Source organism: Triticum urartu, chromosome 7A (genome assembly GCF_056163025.1).
Source record: "Triticum urartu cultivar PI428250 chromosome 7A, HENAU_Tu73, whole genome shotgun sequence".
In the NCBI taxonomy this organism is placed as follows: domain Eukaryota; kingdom Viridiplantae; phylum Streptophyta; class Magnoliopsida; order Poales; family Poaceae; genus Triticum; species Triticum urartu.
The window spans coordinates 479,960,739-479,980,107 of NC_141879.1; the positions used below are offsets into that span (position 1 = coordinate 479,960,739).

The following is a 19,369-nucleotide window of genomic DNA, read 5'->3' on the forward strand; positions in this document are numbered from 1 at the left end:
ATGAGGTCGCATATATCCGGGGGACCGGAATTGCTTGGCGAATATTTCTTGTGGTGGGTGGGTGGTGCTAAATTCGAACCCTGACCCGATGTGGAGTCCAGAGTTTGAAAGACTTCCGAGTTTATTAATTCGGGCTCTGGGATGTCCAATAATTCTTCAGGCTCAACGCCCGATTCTAAGTTCGGAGGACTGGGAGTGTCACCCCGCGGACGGGTATCCGGCTCTCCGAGCTTAGAAATCCGAACATAGCTTGTTTTCAACATAGGGGAAGAGTTGTTGTTGTTTTGCTCTTCTATGACCGCTATCTGATGGGTGATCGGCGGAGATTTGATTTCTCTCTGATCGGGTTTAAGCCTGATCTGATCATAGTCTGTAGCGACCCCCAGAGCGGTGATGCGATCCAGGAGTTCGTTTAAAGATGCCAAATCTGTCGGATCCATCCGTTTGGAGTATTCGGGGCCAACACGGAGACGATTTTCGATGACTTGGGAAGTCATCATCGGCTTAACGGCCGAACGGGCGGCCATGGTAAAGCTGCCCAGCCTGAGGGTTTGGCCTGAAGCCAGGGCTCCTCTGGAAGTGATACTGTCCTCAATAAAAAGGCGAGCCATCAATCCTGTCTTCGATGCCACAGAGGAACTCTCAATGAAAGCACCAATGTCGGTGTCAAAACCGGTGGATCTCGGGTAGGGGGTCCCGAACTGTGCGTCTGAGGATCAAAGGTAACAGGAGACAGGGACACAATGTTTACCCAGGTTCGGGCCCTCTTGATGGAGGTAATACCCTACTTCCTGCTTGATTATCTTAGATGAATATGGGGTTACAAGAGTTGATCTACCTTGAGATCATAATGGCTAAACCCTAGATGTCTAGCCTGTATGATTATGATTGTCCCCTATGGACTAAACCCTCCAGTTTATATAGACACCAGAGGGACCTAGGGTTGTACATAGTCGGTTTACAGAGGAAGGAATCTTCATATCCGAACGCCAAGCTTGCCTTCCACGCAAAGGAGAGTCCCATCCGGACACGGGAAGAAGTCTTCTGTCTTGTATCTTCATGGCCCATTAGTCCGGCCCATGTCACATAGCCCGGACGCTTGAGGACCCCTTAATACAGGACTCCCTCAGGGGGTGGCCCCGTCCCCACCATCAATCTGGGGAGGGGGGCAAATGATGAAAGTTGGAAGTAAAGTGGGGTAAGAGCATCTCTAGCAGACCCTACAAAAAGCCCCGACTCGCAAAATAACCGCCAAAATATGGGTCGGCGCGCAAAATCCTGCCCGAACAGATCCCGCAAACGCGGCCGGCCTGCAAATTTTTTTGAGGGGCGCAGCAAAATCTTGACCCCAACCCGCGAATACGCGGGTTCCCCCCGGCCCGTCGGTGCCCTGCATATAGCGGAGCGGTTGGTGAGGAGGAAATTTCAGCCCACGCTTCCCCCCCTCATCCCGCCGCCGGACCGCCGCCCACGATTCCGGCGAAAGTAGTCGGCGGGATCACGCCGAAAGGCCGCCACACACATGAGGTTGCCCTCCGCCCCCTCTTGTGTCGGTGGGCCGGAAAGTTGCAGATCTGCGGCCCTTCATCGCGGGCTGCCGGATTTGGCTTTTCCGGGTGCGGGTGGCTGCACCAAGTGATGGAATGGTCGGGGAGCACCTCGTGCAGCCCCGGCAAAGTCCCATGGCCGCATGCAAGTACGGGTCTGTCCTATCGCCGCCGCCGCCGGTTTGCGGGCATTGATTCGGCCGGCCGTCCACCGGGCTTGACGCTCGCACAGAGGCTCTGTGGCTCGGTGATGCCGCTCATACAGTGCGACGACTGCACACAAACAGTGCCGCGGCTAACTTCGGGCATGCCGAAGCACCCCGGATGGGTGTTATTCAAATGCGAAAACGACGGGGTACGTGTTGTTTTCATTCGGCTTTGGCACCGCATTCTTTGGCTCAATTGCGATAACTTATTTCGAACATCATCATGTGTGTAGGAAGATGGATGCTCATTTTGGTTTTGGGAAGGCGAATACATTGATTTATCGATAGAAAGAAACTTAATAGACGTTCGTGCACTCCTTAGTAGAATCGAAGGCAATGAAGCGGCTGCATGTGCAACTAGAGGGGAAGCAACGTCTACTTCTTTAGAACTAAAAAAAAAAGAATGAAGAATGCAAAATCAAGAATCCACATATCAACAATGAATGCATGGGGGAAGATATTGGTCCAACTAGTGGGAGCAGTTATGAAAGTTGAAAATCTTCTAAAATGCATAATTGTGGTTCTTGTTTTCTTTGGTCTTGCTATTCTAGCAAAGATTTGGTGATGTCCTATGTATTCAATGTTGTTAAAAAAGTAAAGAAATGCATTATCTTGTGTTAAATTGAGGTGCAAATTTAGAATTTGCGGGCCGGCGGAGCGGCGCAGACCAGATCCCGCAAAACCGACCCGTAAAAGAGCATATTCCACGAATATCCTTTTATACGGATCCGTTTTGTGGGGTCTGCCTCCGGGGCCGTCCACACTGGCCGCAAAGCCGTTTTTCCATGAACTGCAAACGCGTTTTGCATGTTGAGATTTTGTGGGGTGTGCTAGAGATGCTCTAATAGTCTCCAACCCACCCCACCAAAATTATTAGAAAATAAATTTCAGTTCGCCAACCCTAAGTTCCGCCGGCGCGCCCCGGCGATCGTGAAGGCCCCGACGATTGCGTCCTCACCCTACTGATTGCCCCGACCCGACCCGACCCTCTTTAGGTCAGCAATGCCGGAAGCCGCCACTCAAGAGGGAGAGGCGTCGGGGTCCGGATCAACCCGCGCGCTCCGCCGCAGCCTGAGGTTCACCGCTGCAGCAAGGGCCACGGCGACGACCTGGTCGATGGCCCTGGTGCGTGCGCAGCAGTCCCCGGGGTCCCAATCCCCACAGGAACCATCCGTGCGTTCCAATACAAGGAAGAGAAAGAAGGGGCCGGCTGCCAACCAGAAATCGAAGAAACGGAAGAGGACCGGGGAGGAGGAGGAGGAGGAGGAGGAGGAGGAGGAGGAGGAGGAGGAGGAGGAGGAGGAGGAGGAGGTCTCATCTGCACACAGCTCTCCAATTCGCGAGCCACATATACCGGATGAGATGTATCGACTTGATGATCTGGATACGTCCAAAGTCATTCAGAAGGCACTAGGAGATCATTTGGAGAAAATAGGTATGCCATCCAAGTCGTCTCGATTACTTTCCATGGTTTCACCACCAGTGAGAAAAGGTATCAATTCCACTTCCGAACGAAGTATTATGTTCGGCATGTGAGTGTTTACTTCTGTGTACTGATTTTCTTGTAGCTCGCCATATGGGATTGCCTACTCTGAATGTGCACATGTGCAGAGCTTCCATGTGCGTTCTTGATGACCCAAATCTGGTTCCTGATCGCGAATCTGCAAGAAAAACGGTGCTTAATGCTGCTCACTCTGTTCTAGGGCTCTCGTCCTCTATTGGTACAAATAATAATGATAACATATCTTTTTATTTAGGAGCATCATGAAATTATGCTGTTCGTTGCTGATATTTCAATGAATTTGTAGGTGGTAAGCCACTAGCACGATGCTGTGGTTTCTGGGTTGATTGGGACGAGAAGACCAAAATTGGCATTGCTTTGACAACTTCAAGTCTCATTTGTACTAAGTCTGCATCTATGGACAGTTGGTTAGGGCAAGAAGAGTATGATACTCATGCGGAGGTGAGTTCTTAAGCATGAGTAGAATTGCTGAGTTCTATCCATTTGCTATGCCTATAGCTAGTCCCGCTGTACCTCCAGTTGATTCCAATTCAAAATACCTCTTTCTACTTGTGGTTGTGATACACTAGTTGCAAACTAAATATTTTATGTTGTAATTTTAGAAAAAAAAAGTTGAAATCTTGCATTCTGCACCTGCTGTAGGTTCTTGTTCACATGCAGGGTGGCGTCACTGAAAAGGCCACCCTGCAGTACCATCAGAAGCACTATGATTTGGCCTTCTTCAGTGTTAGAATGGATCGGCCCGTTCATATACTTTCTTTCAATGATGGTGTGAAGCATTCTGACCAAGTTTTTGAGCTTGGAAGAGATGAAGAGTCGTTTCTAAGGATAAGCCATGGTGTGGTGAAAATCTTGAATCCAAACCTGCTTGAACGGTATCACTATATGCATGTTCACAGTGCAGATCCACTCCCCGATGTACAAACTGTTATCTTATCTCGAGACTGAATTGTACATTTGCTATTCTGGACAATGTATTTTATTGCGTATTTTGCAAATTATTGCTATTATGTCTTCTTGATTTCAATGCATTTCTAGTATGGCATAGGAGGGCCACTCATTGACTTTGGTGGAAAAATCGTGGGAATGGTCAATGGCAATACAAGCGGGTCTTTTATACCGTCTTCCATTTTAGTCAAGTGCTTGCATTTGTGGAGAAAATTTGGGTATGTTCTTGTTTACTTCTGTTTTTAGTGCCACTAAGAAGGCGTTTAGCATCATTATGTCCCCTTCGTAAAGAAGATCTTCTCTAGTAAGGATGGAATGAAACACCTTATTGATGTTTGTGATCTATAGCAAGTGGATTTCATCAAATCTGTGCAGATTCTGGCCTTGTCTAGATCAATCCCAATTTGCACACACTTGGTTCTTCGTCTATTACTCTTTAGATCGAGTTGTTTCACTTTGATGTCCTTCTGTTAGTTAAATTTCTTTCATATGGTGTAGCTTTACAGATCAACGTGATCATATGATCAGGGAAGACAAAATTTGTCTAATCAAAATATTTGGTCTAGCATGCTTTTAAAAATATCTTGTCTTGCATTGGAGTTTTTATGATATTAGTAAATGCGTACGTGCAATGCACGCTGATATTTGGGAGTAAAATTAATTGCATTTTGATATTAGGTAGGATATCAAGTACGTGTTAATTATATTAATAGCACAAATATTAATATTTTGGTACTATATTAATTGTACGCTAAACATGTTAAGCGCTCACCATTGGAGCAATATACTACCTCCGTCCGGGTGTATAGGTCTTGCGCGTAGTTCTAGGTCGGTAATTTAACTAGCTAAATATAGATTATATTTGACAAAAAACATATATTTAGAAACTGCACCTCCATATGAATCTAATGATATATTTTTGATGACGTATAACACATATTTAGTTTAATCGATGACCTAGAACTACGCGTACGCCCTATACACCTGGACGGAGGGAGTAGGTCGTTGGATTGACACGATTTGATGGCCGAGATTAGTTGGATCTGCCTCTTTAGGTCTTTTTATATTGGTATATAGAGGATAAAGGATAGTTTGGTTTAATTGACATGATTCATTTTAGAAGGGTTGCTGCTTATGCTTACTCAGTTATTAATGTATATTGGATGACTTTTTGATACAGGCGCATCCCTCGGCCCCAGCTTGGTATGAAGTTTTGGTCAATCAAGTTTGTAGACATTGCTCTTGCTGAGAATATATTGTGCAAGTGTAATATTGATGATGGCCTTATTGTAAAAGAGGTATCTCTCTCCCTCTCTTTCTCTCTAGATCAAAATATAGCCACACCAAACTAGGAGTATATAATTGCTAATTTTACGCTCCGGCCAGACTGCATGAGCCACTCCCGGGAGAACCAACTGACTACACAACCCGCAACCCACACATATATGCTTTTGATAGTAAAAATGCTCTATACTATTGTTAATCTTGGAAAGCTTGGTGTTTTAATGTGATTCACGCGATTTAGTTGTAAGTGGTAAGATGTGCATGCAAATAACCTGTATAGTGTTTTTTTTTCAGTGCAATTATGCAAGTGTTTGTCGTAAACTAAATAATGTGGTTATTTATTTGAACTCAATTGTGTACTCATCTGTTGGTTGAAGTTTTAGTACTTGTCATGTTAGGTTGTACTCCCTCCGTCCGATACTATAAGAGCATTTTTGACACTACACTAGTGTCAAAAACGCTCTTATATTATGAGATGGAGGGAGTAATATATAGCGGAGTATCTAGTAAATGTAGCAAAGTACTAAAGTTGGTATGTGATGAAGTAACACTGGAGCATCTAGTAATGCACTCCTAGTAAGTTTGTAGTAAAACCATATGTACAAGTCATCTGTGCGCAAAATTGTATTTTTTGCTAGATGGTAAATGGATTTGGTACTGATATGCTTAGCAGGTACCTTTGCTAATCCAGTTTTACTACTTCAATTCATCATGTACCTCGTCTCCATTTTAGAGCAGAGGCAAAAAAATTACCATGTGATCTCTAGGATTTACTATGCATTGTACAGCATAGTTTAGTACATGTTCTATGGTTGAGTAGGAGACTGGGAAACCAGGTACGCAAGTGTTGGGCTCATTTGGATTTATGTTTGATCTTCTATTATACATCACTGTACATCTTTACTAGTAGGACTTCTGCTATTACTACATCTCTGTGGATCTTTACTACTAGGACTTCAGTTTTTACGCATGATTTGGACAGAGAAGTCAGGAATGCGGGGAGTTGTTGTTCTGATCGAGCGTGCACTGTGGCTGCATGCATGTTTGTATTGCTCATTTCTAGATTTATGTTAGCTCACTTGAGTGTTTATGTTATCTGCATATTGAGTGGTTATTGTGACTCTTAGGTGTCATATGGATCTCCTGCTGAGAAACTTGGAATACTGGTCGGTGACGTCATTAATTGTTTCAATGGAGAACGCATCTCTACAACAGTCGAGGTAGATGCACTGTTGATATTATGTTTGAAGTAATACAAAAGTAAGACACTCCCTCCGTCACAGTTTAGAAGGCACAGTTAAATTTGCGTGTGTTTCCACAATAGACAAGGTTTAGGTCGCATTGCATTTATTTCTAGTAGCTAATTGGTACTCCGATATACTATTTCTATATGCATGCGTAGTGTGAATGCTATTTTTTAGCCCATCTCACAACCAATAGATAACCACCTAGGTCCCAGAGAATTTCCCAAGCGCGCCTTCTAAACCGTGACGGAGGGAGTATGTTAAATTCTATTGCTTTATGCTATTAACTTACATAAGTATTGCTGCTGTTGTCAGTTGGAGAATATGTTGCTAAGCAAATGCGAGGATGAAAATAATAGCCTTAATTCTGAAGTCAATGTCAAAGTAAGTTTTTTCTATGATTTTCTTTATACTTATTATTCATGCCTTTATATGGGAATAATATTAGCAAAATGTTGACACTGATAAATATATGATGTTACCTTTTTAGCTTGATGTGTTTCACATACGCAAGTCTCGCTGGAGTGACAGAACATTAACTGTAAAAGTGTCTGATGATGGTGAAGTTGTTGCAACAGGAGGTATGTATCCTTTGCCAATCTATTCTATGTAAGGGTCTACATTATTTCGTTTTGTAAATGGTTATTGACACGTTTGCCACCGTGCCATAGTTTCTTTTACGCATTTGCCACCGTGCCATTCGTCAGCACTAGTTAGACTCAGCTGGGCACTATGTATTAGCTGGGTAGCGGAAGCATTGAGTATTTTGGGCTATTGAAGATGTGAGAATTTACCAAGTATTTACAGTAGACATGCAGACTTAAAGCTCTTGCACATCAGGTTCTGCTACTCTTGCAGAAAGATCTTCAAAATGCAATTTAGTGCAAGTAGTAAGATCTTAGACCTCACAGAAATGGTAGAAATTTCTCTGATGTATTACTCTACAAAAAGGTAGGCCCCAAGCATAGCTATCACAAAATTACGGAGTGCAGCTATCAAACAGAGAAAAGTAAGCACGCATTAGGCTGCATACATGCTACATTGAAGGTTCAAGGCTGCACACAGCATTACAAGCAATAAATTTCACAAGTTCTTACTTCCAAAAGCATCAGGACTGCATACTTGTCACGCGTGTTCTTCAAAAGCTCCTGGATTGCATACTCGCTAATTTCAGAAGCAGCAGGACTGCATACTTGCCATTACAAGTCTGAAACCAAAATTTACATGGCAATAGTACCTGTTGCAGCTTCTGTAGCAATCTGACCATGTGGTGATTATTTGTGGCTGGTTTTAGTGCAGCATTTTTGCTACTTCAAATCACAGATCTTTTCCTTTGACCTTTTGCCACCACTTTTTTACCAGTCTTCCTCGAGGTGCATCGGACCATCAGTTTTACAAATAAAAAGAAATGCATTAGTCTCCTGTAGCTAAAGAGATTCATCTGTTTTACAGATTAACTAATAGCTAAATAAATGCATTAGTTTTACATAAGAACAATAGTTTTACAAAATCTAAAGAAATGCGTTAGGCGAGGAAGAGTACCAAATAGTGCTTACACTAATAGAGGGACCAGTCTGTTCATCTTCTGAAAATTCTTGGTCAACTTACTCTTTGCAATTCTTCTGTATCTGGCCAAGTTGTCCACAGCATTTGCATTTCCTCTTTGTGACCCAACCTTGCATCTATTTCATTCAAAGCCTGGATTATATTCTTTGTTGGTCTCCTAGGAGGCCTTTTTAGTGAAGGGCAGCCCGGTGCACGTAGCTCCCGCTTGCGCAGGGTCCGGGGAAGGGTCCGACCACTTTGGGTTTTCTGTACGCAGCCTTTCCCTGCATTTCTGCAAGAGGCTGTTTCTAGGACTCGAACCCATGACCTTATGGTCACAAAGCAACAGCTTTACCGTTGCGCCAAGGCTCCCTTTCAGGAGGCCTCTTTAGCAGAGGAGGATACGTTTGACATGTTGATATTCCATAGCATTGCACGTATGCTGTTTGCATAAGCTGCTTATACTTCAACTTCGCTTCCTGGTTCCCTAAGTGAAGTGATGATGAAAATAGCATGGACACAAGGAAGGCCTTTGCACAGCCTACAGCATGCTCTCTTCCCAGTGTCAACTGGATGCTTCCATTCCATTCCATCCCATCTTTCTCTCTTGCAGATACTTCTGCCTCTGAACTTTTGCTTCTGACCAGTCTTATCTTTAGACCTCTAGTTCTTTGATTAAGGTTCTGCATGATAGTTGTGAGAACTTAGTGACTTCTTTTTGTTGCAATTCTTTTGTCTAAGATCAGTTCTCTGCATTAATTGTGGCCTAATGGTATCCAACAAATCAACAATGGGCATAGCTTTTAGTTTCTTGGTCTTGCTGTTGAAGGAATCTGCTAGATTGTTATCTGACATAATCAACTTTTGGGACTTCATTGAACTTGCTTCTAGACCATAAATTTGGGTGGTGTTCATCCTTGTATTTCTGCACTTTAGGTTTTGCATAGATTTTCTCTATGTAGGCAGCATGCTTCATAGGGAGGTAGGTATGCACAGTAGGGCATAAATTGTCATAGAATTTAAAGACCCTTTAAACTTCTTCAGAAAATTGTCAGCTAGCTGCCTCATGCTCTCTATGCTCCACTCGCTAAAAGATGCAACCCACTGCACTCTCCCATCCCTTGCATGCATCTGTGTGATTGACCAGAGCAGCTGGATGGCCAATGACCTGTTTGTCTCTCCATGAAGGCATGAATCCAGTCCAGGTGTCAGTGGATTCTGCATCCATAACTCCATAGGTTACCGGGTACAACCAATTTTGGCCATCAATACCACAAGCAGCTGCCAATTGTCCTCCGAACTTGCTTGTTAGAGCAGTTGAATCTACAGCCAAGTATGGTCGGCACCCCTCTAAGAAACCCATCCAACATGGCTTGACTGATGCAAACTCTTTGTTGAAGCACATTTTCAATTTGATTTCTTCATAATCAATATCAACAAACACTCGTTGATGATACCATCTTTAAATCTGACTTAAATGTGCATACCAATTACTAAGTGGAAACTATCTTTCCCTTGCCCTTATAAATGTCATCTTGCATTAAATGTTCTATGATGTGGAACTTTGATATGGCACTACTCTTGAAGTTTCTTCTGCAAATCTGTAGCACCAAGTGAAAAGTCTTTTTCTAACTAGTCCAGCAATTGTAGCAACCCATGTTCTTGTAGCTGGCGTCAGCCTCTCACTTCTTTGAGCACGCCAGCAAATATGATTGTTGAAGTATCTTGTTGATTTCGGTGGATTGGGATTCATCTAAGAAAGGGGATTTTTTGTTCCTGAAGCTTCGGTGCCCCTCTGACCTATCCATTCATCTCCCTGTATATACACCATGTACAAGTTACATATTAGCCCCTCTACATTTCTAATATCCAGTACAAGGACCTCCAACACTCCCCCTCAAGATGGCGCAAATATATCTATGTGCCCCATCTTGTCACAAATTTTCATGAAAGACACAACACCAGCTCCTTTGGTTAAAACATCAGCCAGCTGATCTACAGATTTAACAAAGCTAACTTTTAAGTACTCCCTCGTCTAGTTTTTCCTTGATGAAATGTCTGTCTATTTCAACATGCTTTGTTCTATCATGATCGACTGGGTTATTGACTATCTTGATGGTAGCTTGATTGTCACAGTAAAGTTGAAGGGGTGCATCATCATACAACTGAAGTTCAGCTAGCAATATTCTCAGCCACATTAACTCACATAAGCCTGACGCCATTGATCTGAATTCCGCCTCTGCCGTGGATCGAGCGACAACGCTCTGTTTCTTGCTCCTCCAACTGACGAGATTACCACCAACAAATACACAGTAACCCGATGTAGACCTTGTATCATCTAAGCACCTAGCCCAGACAGCATCCGTATACCCCTCTATTTTTAGGTGCCCATGACTTGAAAACAGAATCCCCTTCCCAGGACAGCTCTTAAGATATTGCAAAATTTGATTTACAGCATTTAAATGGCCAGACCGCGGATCATGCATATAACGGCTTACAATGCTAACATCATATGCAATATCTGGCCTTGTGTGTGATAAGTAAATTAAGCGACCAACTAGCCTCTGATATCGATACTTGTCCACTGGATCACCTGAGTTTGCTAGAATGCGATGATTCTGCTCAATTGGTGTGGCCGCTGGTTTACACTCTAACATGCCAGTTTCATTAAGCAAATCAAGTACATATTTCCTCTGTGGAAGGTAAATACCTTGTGCCCCGTATGCAACTTCAATTCCCAGGAAGTGTCCAGGTCCTTAATTTCAAAGATTCTCTCTAGTGTCTCTTTTAAGCACATTATCTCCTCGTCATCATCCCCTGTAATTACTATGTCATCAACATACACCACAAGTATAGTAATCTTATCACAATGACACTTAAAGAAAAGAGTGTGATCAGCATTGCTTTGTTGATATCCTAGAGAGCAAATTTCCTTTCTAAACCTTCCCAAACCAAGCCCTAGGCGATTGTTTAAGTCCATAAAGAGACTTCCTTAGTTTGCATACTTTTCCTTCAGTTTCACTACTATTAAACCAGGAGGATTTTCCATATAAACCTCTTCCTGCAAGTCTCCATGGAGAAATGCATTTTTAACATCCATTTCAAATAGTTTCCATTTACGGTTTGCTGCTATTGAGATCATCGTTCTAATAGTGTTCATCTTTGCCACTGGAGCGAATGTTTCATCATAATGTACTCCATAAGTTTGGCTATACCCTTTTGCCACTAACCTGGCCTTATATCTTTCTACCTTCCCTTCAGGTGTCTGCTTCACAGTAAATACCCACTTACAACCCACAATCTTCTTGTTTGCTGGAATTGTAGTGAGTTCCCATGTATTATTTTTATCAAGTGCTGCCATTTCTTCCAGCATTGCCTCTCTCCATCTTGGATCTTTCTTCGCCTCTTGCCAGTCACGCGGTATTGGTATTGTGGAATCTAAAGAAGCAATGAATGATTTATACCAAGAACCCACCAATGAGTATTAAACATGATTAGAAACAATATATGGGGACAGTTTTGAGGGTAATTTCCCAGATGTTGTGCGAGGCTGCTTTCTGTGGGCAATAGGAACATCTAGATCATCATATGGAGAAGAGAGTGTACCATCACTCGTGGAGGATGGCAGTGGAGCCTGGGATGAAGTTGGACTTGGGATTGAACCATGCGTGTTAGGTTGTTCTTGGGCTTCAAGAATAATTTCCTCCCCCTGCACATGTTCATTCCCAGTTTGGTGTCTTTGTGTATACACCTTAAGATCACGTTCCTCATTCGGCCTTGGCCACTGTAATGTTCCATTTGATGTATCTTGTTGCCCCCCCTCCACCTGTTCTTGGTCTGTTTTGCATCCTGCCCACATCTTCATCATCATACACATCCACCTACTGGTATTGCCCCAACTATCATTTTTCTTGATGCCGCACAATTGTCTTCCTATTCTTTATCTTCCCCTGTCTCACAATCTGTGTTTGAGATAATATCATTAATAAACAAGTCAGGAAATACATCAGTTAGGTCAGTTGGCTCTCCATAGAATGATTCATGTTCCCTGAAGATTACATCCATACTTACAAACATCCTTTTTTTAATATTAAAAAAAATCCTTTTTTCAGCAGGACACCAGCATTTGTACCCTTTCTGTTTCCCTGAATACCCAACAAACACACATCTTAAAGCTCTAGGATCTAATTTTCCAACAGATGGCCTGTAGTCTTTCACAAAGCGTACACACCCAAAGACTTTTGTAGTCCTGCCTGTCAGACACTCTATTGGAGTTTTGTAACCTAGCACTCTAGACGGCATTCTATTCATCAAATACGCAGCAGTCATTACTGCCTCACTCCACAAAAACTTTGGAACATTCATGGTCATCAATACATGGTGTAATCTCTAAGAGATGCCTATTTTTCCTCTCAGCCAAACCATTCTGTTCAGAGGTGCCTGGACAGGTAGTTTGATGGATAATTCCAAAGCTTGATAAGTACGCACCAAACTCCTTATTTACATATTCTGTGCCATTGTCAGTTTGAAATACTTTCACACATGCATTATATTGGGTCATGATTAAATTATGAAAATCCCTGAAACACTCAAATGCATCACTCTTGTTTTTCAACACATAGAGCCAAGTAGTTCTAGTGCAGCAGTCAATGAATGTGACAAAAGAATGATATCCATTAAGAGATAACACTCCACTAGGACCCCACCATACATCTGAGTGAATGGTCTCAAGTGGTACAGTACTCCTATTATCTGAAGATACATAAGTACTCCTAGTCTGCTTTCCATAGTGGCACACATCACATGCTAGATTCTCTTTGCTAATTTTATTATAAATGTTTGGATAAAGCTGACCCAGAGTGACAAAAGACATATGTCCTAGCCTGCGATGGAGAAATTCCTCTAGTGGAGAGTGAGACGACACAGCAGCAACCGCAGCAACCGTAGGTGACATGTTATCATCTAAGCAATACAGGCCATCATGCATGTTCCCTGTCCCAAGCCTTCTTCCAGTCCCAAGTTCCTGAAATAAGCACCATGATGGGAAGAAGATAGCAACACAATTAAGCTCTTTTGTAATGCAACTAACGGATAGCAGATTAATTGGGAACGAGGGAACATGTAGAACAGATGAAAGAGACATATTATTAGATCCACACATGACTGTTCCTGAACCCAGAACAGTTTGAGAGGAGTCGTCAGACAATTTCACACTTTGCCTCTTTGAATCAGGAGCATAATCAAGAAAATTGCTGTATGAGCCAGTCATGTGTCTAGAAGCCCCAGAGTCTATTAACCATGGTATATTAGTAACTTTATAACTCATAGTGCAAGAATTTTTACCACCAAAGTTGGAAGATGAGCCCCGGTAGATTGCTTGTCATCCAAACATATTGCCTTAAATTTGCTCCACTTCTCCCAGTCATCAACCGACATCTCCACTTTCATAGTTTGTGAGGCTTCTTCAATAATTGTTGAGGTATTCGCCCTGCCTGCAGGTCGCATACCACGTCCTCGGCTACCTCCGCGTCCATCAAATGCACGTCCACGACCCCTGCCTCGCCACTCTTGTCCTCTACCCCGGCCTCCTCCAAATAGTACAGGGCAAGAGAGTCGCAAATGTCCTGGCTGACCACATTCAAAACATTTCCTCTCATATGTACCTCCTCCTGATCTTTGGAAGTCCACCCCTTCTGTAGCAAGGAAGGCTGAGCGCCTCTGTGCGACGCCCTGTGTAGCTGACCCTGTAGCCTCCAACTTCAACCGAGTTTCCTCGCTAATAATTGCAGACACTGCTTGCTCCATGTTAGGTAGTATCCCACTACCATACAATGCAGCCCTTCTGTTTTCAAACTTGGAACTAAGCCCATTTAGAAAATCCCTGACACGCCTTCTCTCAATGCACTTGCCACACTCCATCTCAATCGAATCATTGTAGTCAAGATCACTCCACAAACGTTTTAACTCAGGTACGTACTCCACCACTGATTTCTCACCTTGACTTAGCTCCTGAAGCTCTCTTTGGATCCTGCAAGCCAACATTTCATTCCCAACTCCAGAGTAGGTACCCTTGAGGAGCCTCCAGATCTCAGATGCATCCTTGATCCTCTCAACCTGCTTGGCAATTTGGGGAGACAATGAACTCAACAACCACGCCCTTACAAGTGCATTGGTCATCTTCCACTTCTGTCCTTCCCTTGAGCTTTCATCCGCTGGTTTTTCAATTGCACCAAGTATGTAGCCTTCCAATTTCCTGGAGACCAACATGGTCTCGGCATGTTCAGCCCAACTTGCATAACTTTCTGATCCCTCGAGCTTCACATGAGGCATCTGTAAAGGATGGATCTCTTCCTTAGTCTCAGGTTCTGTTCTCATGCCACCTCCCTGTCTGCTGAGTGCATCAAACAAAGGTTGATATTTCTCATCCATTGCTTGTAGCACTGCAGCAAGCTCCGCTGCTGTAACTGCCGCAGGAGCATTCACATTATCTCCCATCTTGCAAGTGTACTACCTTCAATCACCAACTCAGAACCAGTATTCTCCCCCTGCGAATCAATCCTGCAGCAGTGCAGCCTACCTTCTATCCACACCTCAACCTCTGCCTCAAATCAGCCCTCAAACCTTGCACACAAATAACCAACTAGCCACTTTCGTCTTTGCCTGAAGTAGTCCTACTCGACCCCTCGCAGCAGCAGCCGTACTCCACCTCCTGGGTACCTTCTAGCCTCTGTCTCCAGTCCGTCCGCTGTTTGCTCTGCTCGCCGCTGGCCGCCCTGCTCCACTGCAGCCAAGCACACAGCCAACAAGGCAGCCCCGATTCTGCTCTCTGCCGCCACAAATCGGGGCCCCAAAGCCTCCTCCCACGCCTTCCAGTACTCAGCGCCGTCAACCTGTGTGACGCTAATGCGAATCCCCAACCTGCTCTGATGTTCCCTTGCCCTTATAAATGTCATCTCCTTGCATTAAATGTTCTATGATGTGGAACTTTGATATGGCACTACTCTTGAAGTTCCTTCTGCAAATCTGTAGCACCAAGTGAAAAGTCTTTTTCTAATTAGTCCAGCAATTGTGGCAACCCATGTTCTTGTAGCTGGCGTCAGCCTCTCACTTGTTTGAGCACGCCAGCAAATATGATTGTTGAAGTATCTTGTTGATTTCGGTGGATTGGGATTCATCTAAGAAAGGGTATTTTTTGTTCCTGAAGCTTCGGTGCGCCTCTGGCCTATCCATTCATCTCCCTGTATATACACCATGTACAAGTTACATATTAGCCCCTCTACATCTCTAATATCCAGTACAAGGACCTCCAACAATGATGACTGGGGTAGGAGACAGAAATTATTAACACATGTAATCCACACATTATACATGAAGACCAACTATAAAACATTATACTTAAAAAGTTAAACCATCTTTCATATAAGTTGCATGCAGTTTCTATCCACAATAAACTCGTACCAGAGGTGGATCACCTTTTTCGGTTCTATATCCATATTCCTTTTTATCACAAAGGTTGCAAGTGCATTCTGAATTCAAACAAGGATAATTTGTCTCCTCCACAATCGGAGGATTATCTTTGTCATAGGACACTATTAGCCTGTCATAATCATCATCATCACCATCATTGCAAGTCATTTCTGTATCCTCCGTAATAGTCAGCATATCAGGGCAGCACATAGTCCCCAGGCTCATCTATGTACCGTGTTTCACCACCAACAGTCTTAACACCCTTATATTATTCACCCTGTTCAGCTATGTTAGGGTAACTCCAACGGGGCGACGCATTTCGTCCACCCGCATCCGTTTCTGTCCGCGCGGGCAGAAACCACGGCCCAACGTGGCGGCGCAAACGGATCGATGTCCGTTTTGCTGTCCGCTTTGACCAATTTCTAGCCCATATTTTGGCTCGGTTTGCGTCCGCACAAACACGCCGCGGATGCCTGCATTGTCCTCCCCTGGCTCTCCTTTGCCCAAATTTGTCAAAGGATATGTGCAACCGACGCCTAGTATAATCCTAACAGTTGTGAGATAGTTATTGGTAAAGTTTGCCATGTAGAACAATGTGATGATGTGGCAGAAAATAAGTAAGTAGAGAGAGAAATGTTATATGTAAATTAACCAAGTCACAGTTGTGAAATTTGTGAAATTGTTGTTGGCAAAGTTTGCCATATAGGACAATGTGACATAATAAATAAGTAGAGAGAGAATTTGTTGAATGTAATTTAACCAAAAATTCTAGCACAAGCTTCAAACTTAGTGGGAAATTTAATATTTCTCATCTCCTATTGAATAGCATAGACACACTCTGTTGGAGTATTGTGTGATTGATTGATCATTAGTTGATAAATATCGACAACCCACAAAATGTTGAATATGCTTTAGATGGTATTTTTGCTAGAGAACTTAGCTTCGTTAAACATCGTTGATCGTACTGTTTTTGGTTGAAAGTAGACATGTGCATGGGCAGCCCGGGCCCGAAAGCTTGGCATCCGGTCCACACTCGGGCTCCACTTTCTCACCCGAAGCCCGGACTGAAAGCCCAGAAGAACCCTGAAATGACCATATATATATATATTTATTTGAAATATAGGTATAATATATTAATATAATATTCCAAATATAATTATTTTAATTAAAAACAGCACTGTTCATGAGTTTCGGGCCAGGCCGGTCTCAGGCTTGGGATTTTCACTTCAGGCTTTGCCAAGCCCGGCCCGGCCCGGGGTATGAACAGGTCTTGAAAGAAACACTGTTGATGGAGCGGTTATGGGTAGTAATAGCAAATGCGTACATGTGTGAAAAAATGATGCCATAGAGGAGGGGGTGGTATGTGAAATTCTCTTTTGTAGTTCACTGTGTTTGATGAGTACAGTGATACCAAACATTTTCCTTAACTGAGACGTTGCTCTTTTTACAGTTACTTATCCTTTCGGAGAAGGGACACCATGATTAATACCATGCCAATTGACCAAACGGGCCCAGGAAGATAGGTTTGGGAGTTCAGGACAGATACATGCGTCGGTGAATGCATGCGTGGAACTGCAAGTTTCTGCTAAATGCATTTGATTTCTTTGGCGGTATAACTCCTTGGCATATCCTTGTACCGAAAATACTGGTGCAGGCAAGCGACTGCTGTTTCCTTTCTGCATGAAAACGGGAACCGTCATGTGAGCTGACTCTGTACATTTGTGGATGCTTGTTGAGTCCCTACTTCATGTATGTCTTGTTCGATGAACAAACAAATATCCTGGTCCACTGAATGAACAGAAGTTGAGGATCCTGAAAGTGCATACTTACAATTCAAAAGCGGAACCACTTTGATTTTTGTGGTAATTTTGGGCCTCTTGTTTTTACCTGGTGCTGTCACGTGTTTTGGTGTGCGCGTCGCTGCTGTGGTTGAATTCGGGCGGTCACCGCTTAGTACGAGCCTTAATGAAGCAACCGCTTCTTGCCTTAGTCTCGTGCTCGCTCTCTCCCGGAAATCAGCCAGGCATTTTCAAAGCACCCACCAAATTGTGCACATATGTAGAACATCTTCAACGACGGCTCATCAAATCGCCTTCAAATGTCTGGACTACCCAAAGGCGGAGCTTTATTAGTTGTAGGTGGACGGACCTCAAGTCCTTTCCTTTCTCTAACGCTACTACCGCGGCCTATCATCATTGTTGTCAAAGAAGAAATAAATGAATTCCAAAGATCTTGGGCACAAGGGAAGTTTTCACATAAGCTGCCTTTCTCCCGTTAAAAGGTGGGTACCTTTCCCTAAATCCTTCTCCCGTGCAATGCATTTCAACCCCATCCTAGTTCTCAGTCATTTCGTGGCACCGGGTGTGACTGAACCATCTACGATGGGGGGAGCGAAGGGAGGAAGCTTAGATAAGAGAATATGTTCTCACATCGCTTTTTTTAGAAAGCTCTACCAGTGAGAAAAAGTGTTTGGCCTGAGCCAAAAAGAGGTCGTGCTAACATTTTTAGGCCTCCAACGTGGCCCATTTTGACCCGGAATTTTTGAAATCTCCTTGGCCAGCCCCAAACTGGGGAACTGCGGGGGAGTTTGGGCGTTCGTCATGCTGTAAACCATGTTTAGAGCCTGCATTTTTTCACAATTTGTCCTTCCTCCACTTTCTATCCACGCTTCTCGAGACTGACGTTGATGTTGTACCCCCTTGGAGCCGTGCCGGCCTTGCCGGACCTCTGCCGCCCCACCAAACCGCCTCTCCGCCAAGACCCCGCCCCTGCCGGCGGACCGTGCCTGGTAAGTGTTCAGTGCCATGGTGCAATTTCTTTATGTAGTCATTGTGTATTTTGAAGCAAACACGATGGATGCTGACGACGAGTACATCTAAGCCGAGTTCATGGATTCGTCTTTGTCGGATGACTATGACCAAGATGACGATGAAATGGCGGTGATGATGACGATTCTTGAAGAAATGGAGTGTGCTTTCTTAACTTCAAGGGTTCAACAAAGGGACATTGACTGTTGAATCGGCGGCGGGCACGGGGCATGTTGATCTCTACAAGGACTACTTTACCCCCGATTCGCTATTTGACCCCTATTTTCCACGTTGATGCAACGACCAATGTTCTTGGGCATCAAGCAAGGTGTTAGGGCCTATGATGATTACTAAAAGCTGAAAGGGGTGTCTTTGACCCCATTAGGTTCTCTGGCCTTCAGAAGTGCATGTATGCTCTAATGATGCTTGTGTATGGCATAGCCACAAACCAGCGGAATTAGTACCTCCAGATGTTTGAGAGCACATGCCTCGAAGCCATGGTGAGATTTGCTATTTGCAGTGGTCAACGTGTTTAGAACGAAGTAGAGAGAACCAAATGTCAAAGAGATAGCAAAGCTCATGGCACTTGGAGAATCAAGATGGTCTCCAAGTATGTTCGGATCCTTGATTGCATGCACTGAAAATGAATTGGACTTCCCATATGCTCAATAAGGGAAATGTTAGGGCCATCATAAAAAAATTAAGAACTTTGGGTTTGGCATGCCAGGTCTCACAATGACATCAACGTACTGTAGTAATCTCAATTATTTACAAGGTTGTGAAGGAAATATGTCCTAGA

The 19,369-nt window shown here is 43.7% G+C and overlaps 2 protein-coding genes across 4 annotated transcripts; one reads left to right on the forward strand and one right to left on the reverse strand.

Annotated features, from left to right (window-relative positions):
* Positions 1-2,606: 2,606 nt before the first annotated feature.
* LOC125525829 (uncharacterized) lies at positions 2,607-17,629 on the forward strand. 3 transcript variants are annotated; one of them, XM_048690831.2, is made up of 10 exons: positions 2,608-3,188; positions 3,322-3,474; positions 3,562-3,716; positions 3,918-4,193; positions 4,314-4,441; positions 5,404-5,521; positions 6,635-6,727; positions 7,049-7,135; positions 7,242-7,332; positions 17,214-17,629. In XM_048690831.2, exons 1-10 carry the CDS (start codon positions 2,756-2,758, stop codon positions 17,243-17,245), a joined length of 1,566 nt encoding a protein of 521 aa, XP_048546788.2. In that variant the 5' UTR covers positions 2,608-2,755; the 3' UTR covers positions 17,246-17,629. The 3 variants fall into 3 exon arrangements, 2 of the variants coding, with proteins under 2 accessions (XP_048546788.2, XP_048546790.2); XM_048690833.2 differs by having other exon boundaries at positions 2,611-3,188; positions 7,067-7,135; XR_007291445.2 differs by lacking the exons at positions 7,242-7,332; positions 17,214-17,629 and adding an exon at positions 6,490-6,549 and having other exon boundaries at positions 2,607-3,188; positions 7,067-7,135.
* LOC147960047 (uncharacterized) lies at positions 13,619-14,791 on the reverse strand. Its single transcript, XM_087537394.1, has one exon. It carries the CDS (start codon positions 14,789-14,791, stop codon positions 13,619-13,621), a length of 1,173 nt encoding a protein of 390 aa, XP_087393520.1.
* Positions 17,630-19,369: the final 1,740 nt, after the last annotated feature.

Coding starts and splice junctions, on each gene's coding strand:
- LOC125525829 (XM_048690831.2), top strand. CDS start 2,756: ATGCCGGAAGCCGCCACTCAAGAGGGAGAGGCGTCGGGGTCCGGATCA. Junction 3,189..3,321: donor AGATCATTTGGAGAAAATAG/GTATGCCATCCA, acceptor ATTTTCTTGTAG/CTCGCCATATGGGATTGCCT. Junction 7,333..17,213: donor TGAAGTTGTTGCAACAGGAG/GTATGTATCCTT, acceptor CTCTTTTTACAG/TTACTTATCCTTTCGGAGAA.
- LOC147960047 (XM_087537394.1), bottom strand. CDS start 14,791: ATGGGAGATAATGTGAATGCTCCTGCGGCAGTTACAGCAGCGGAGCTT.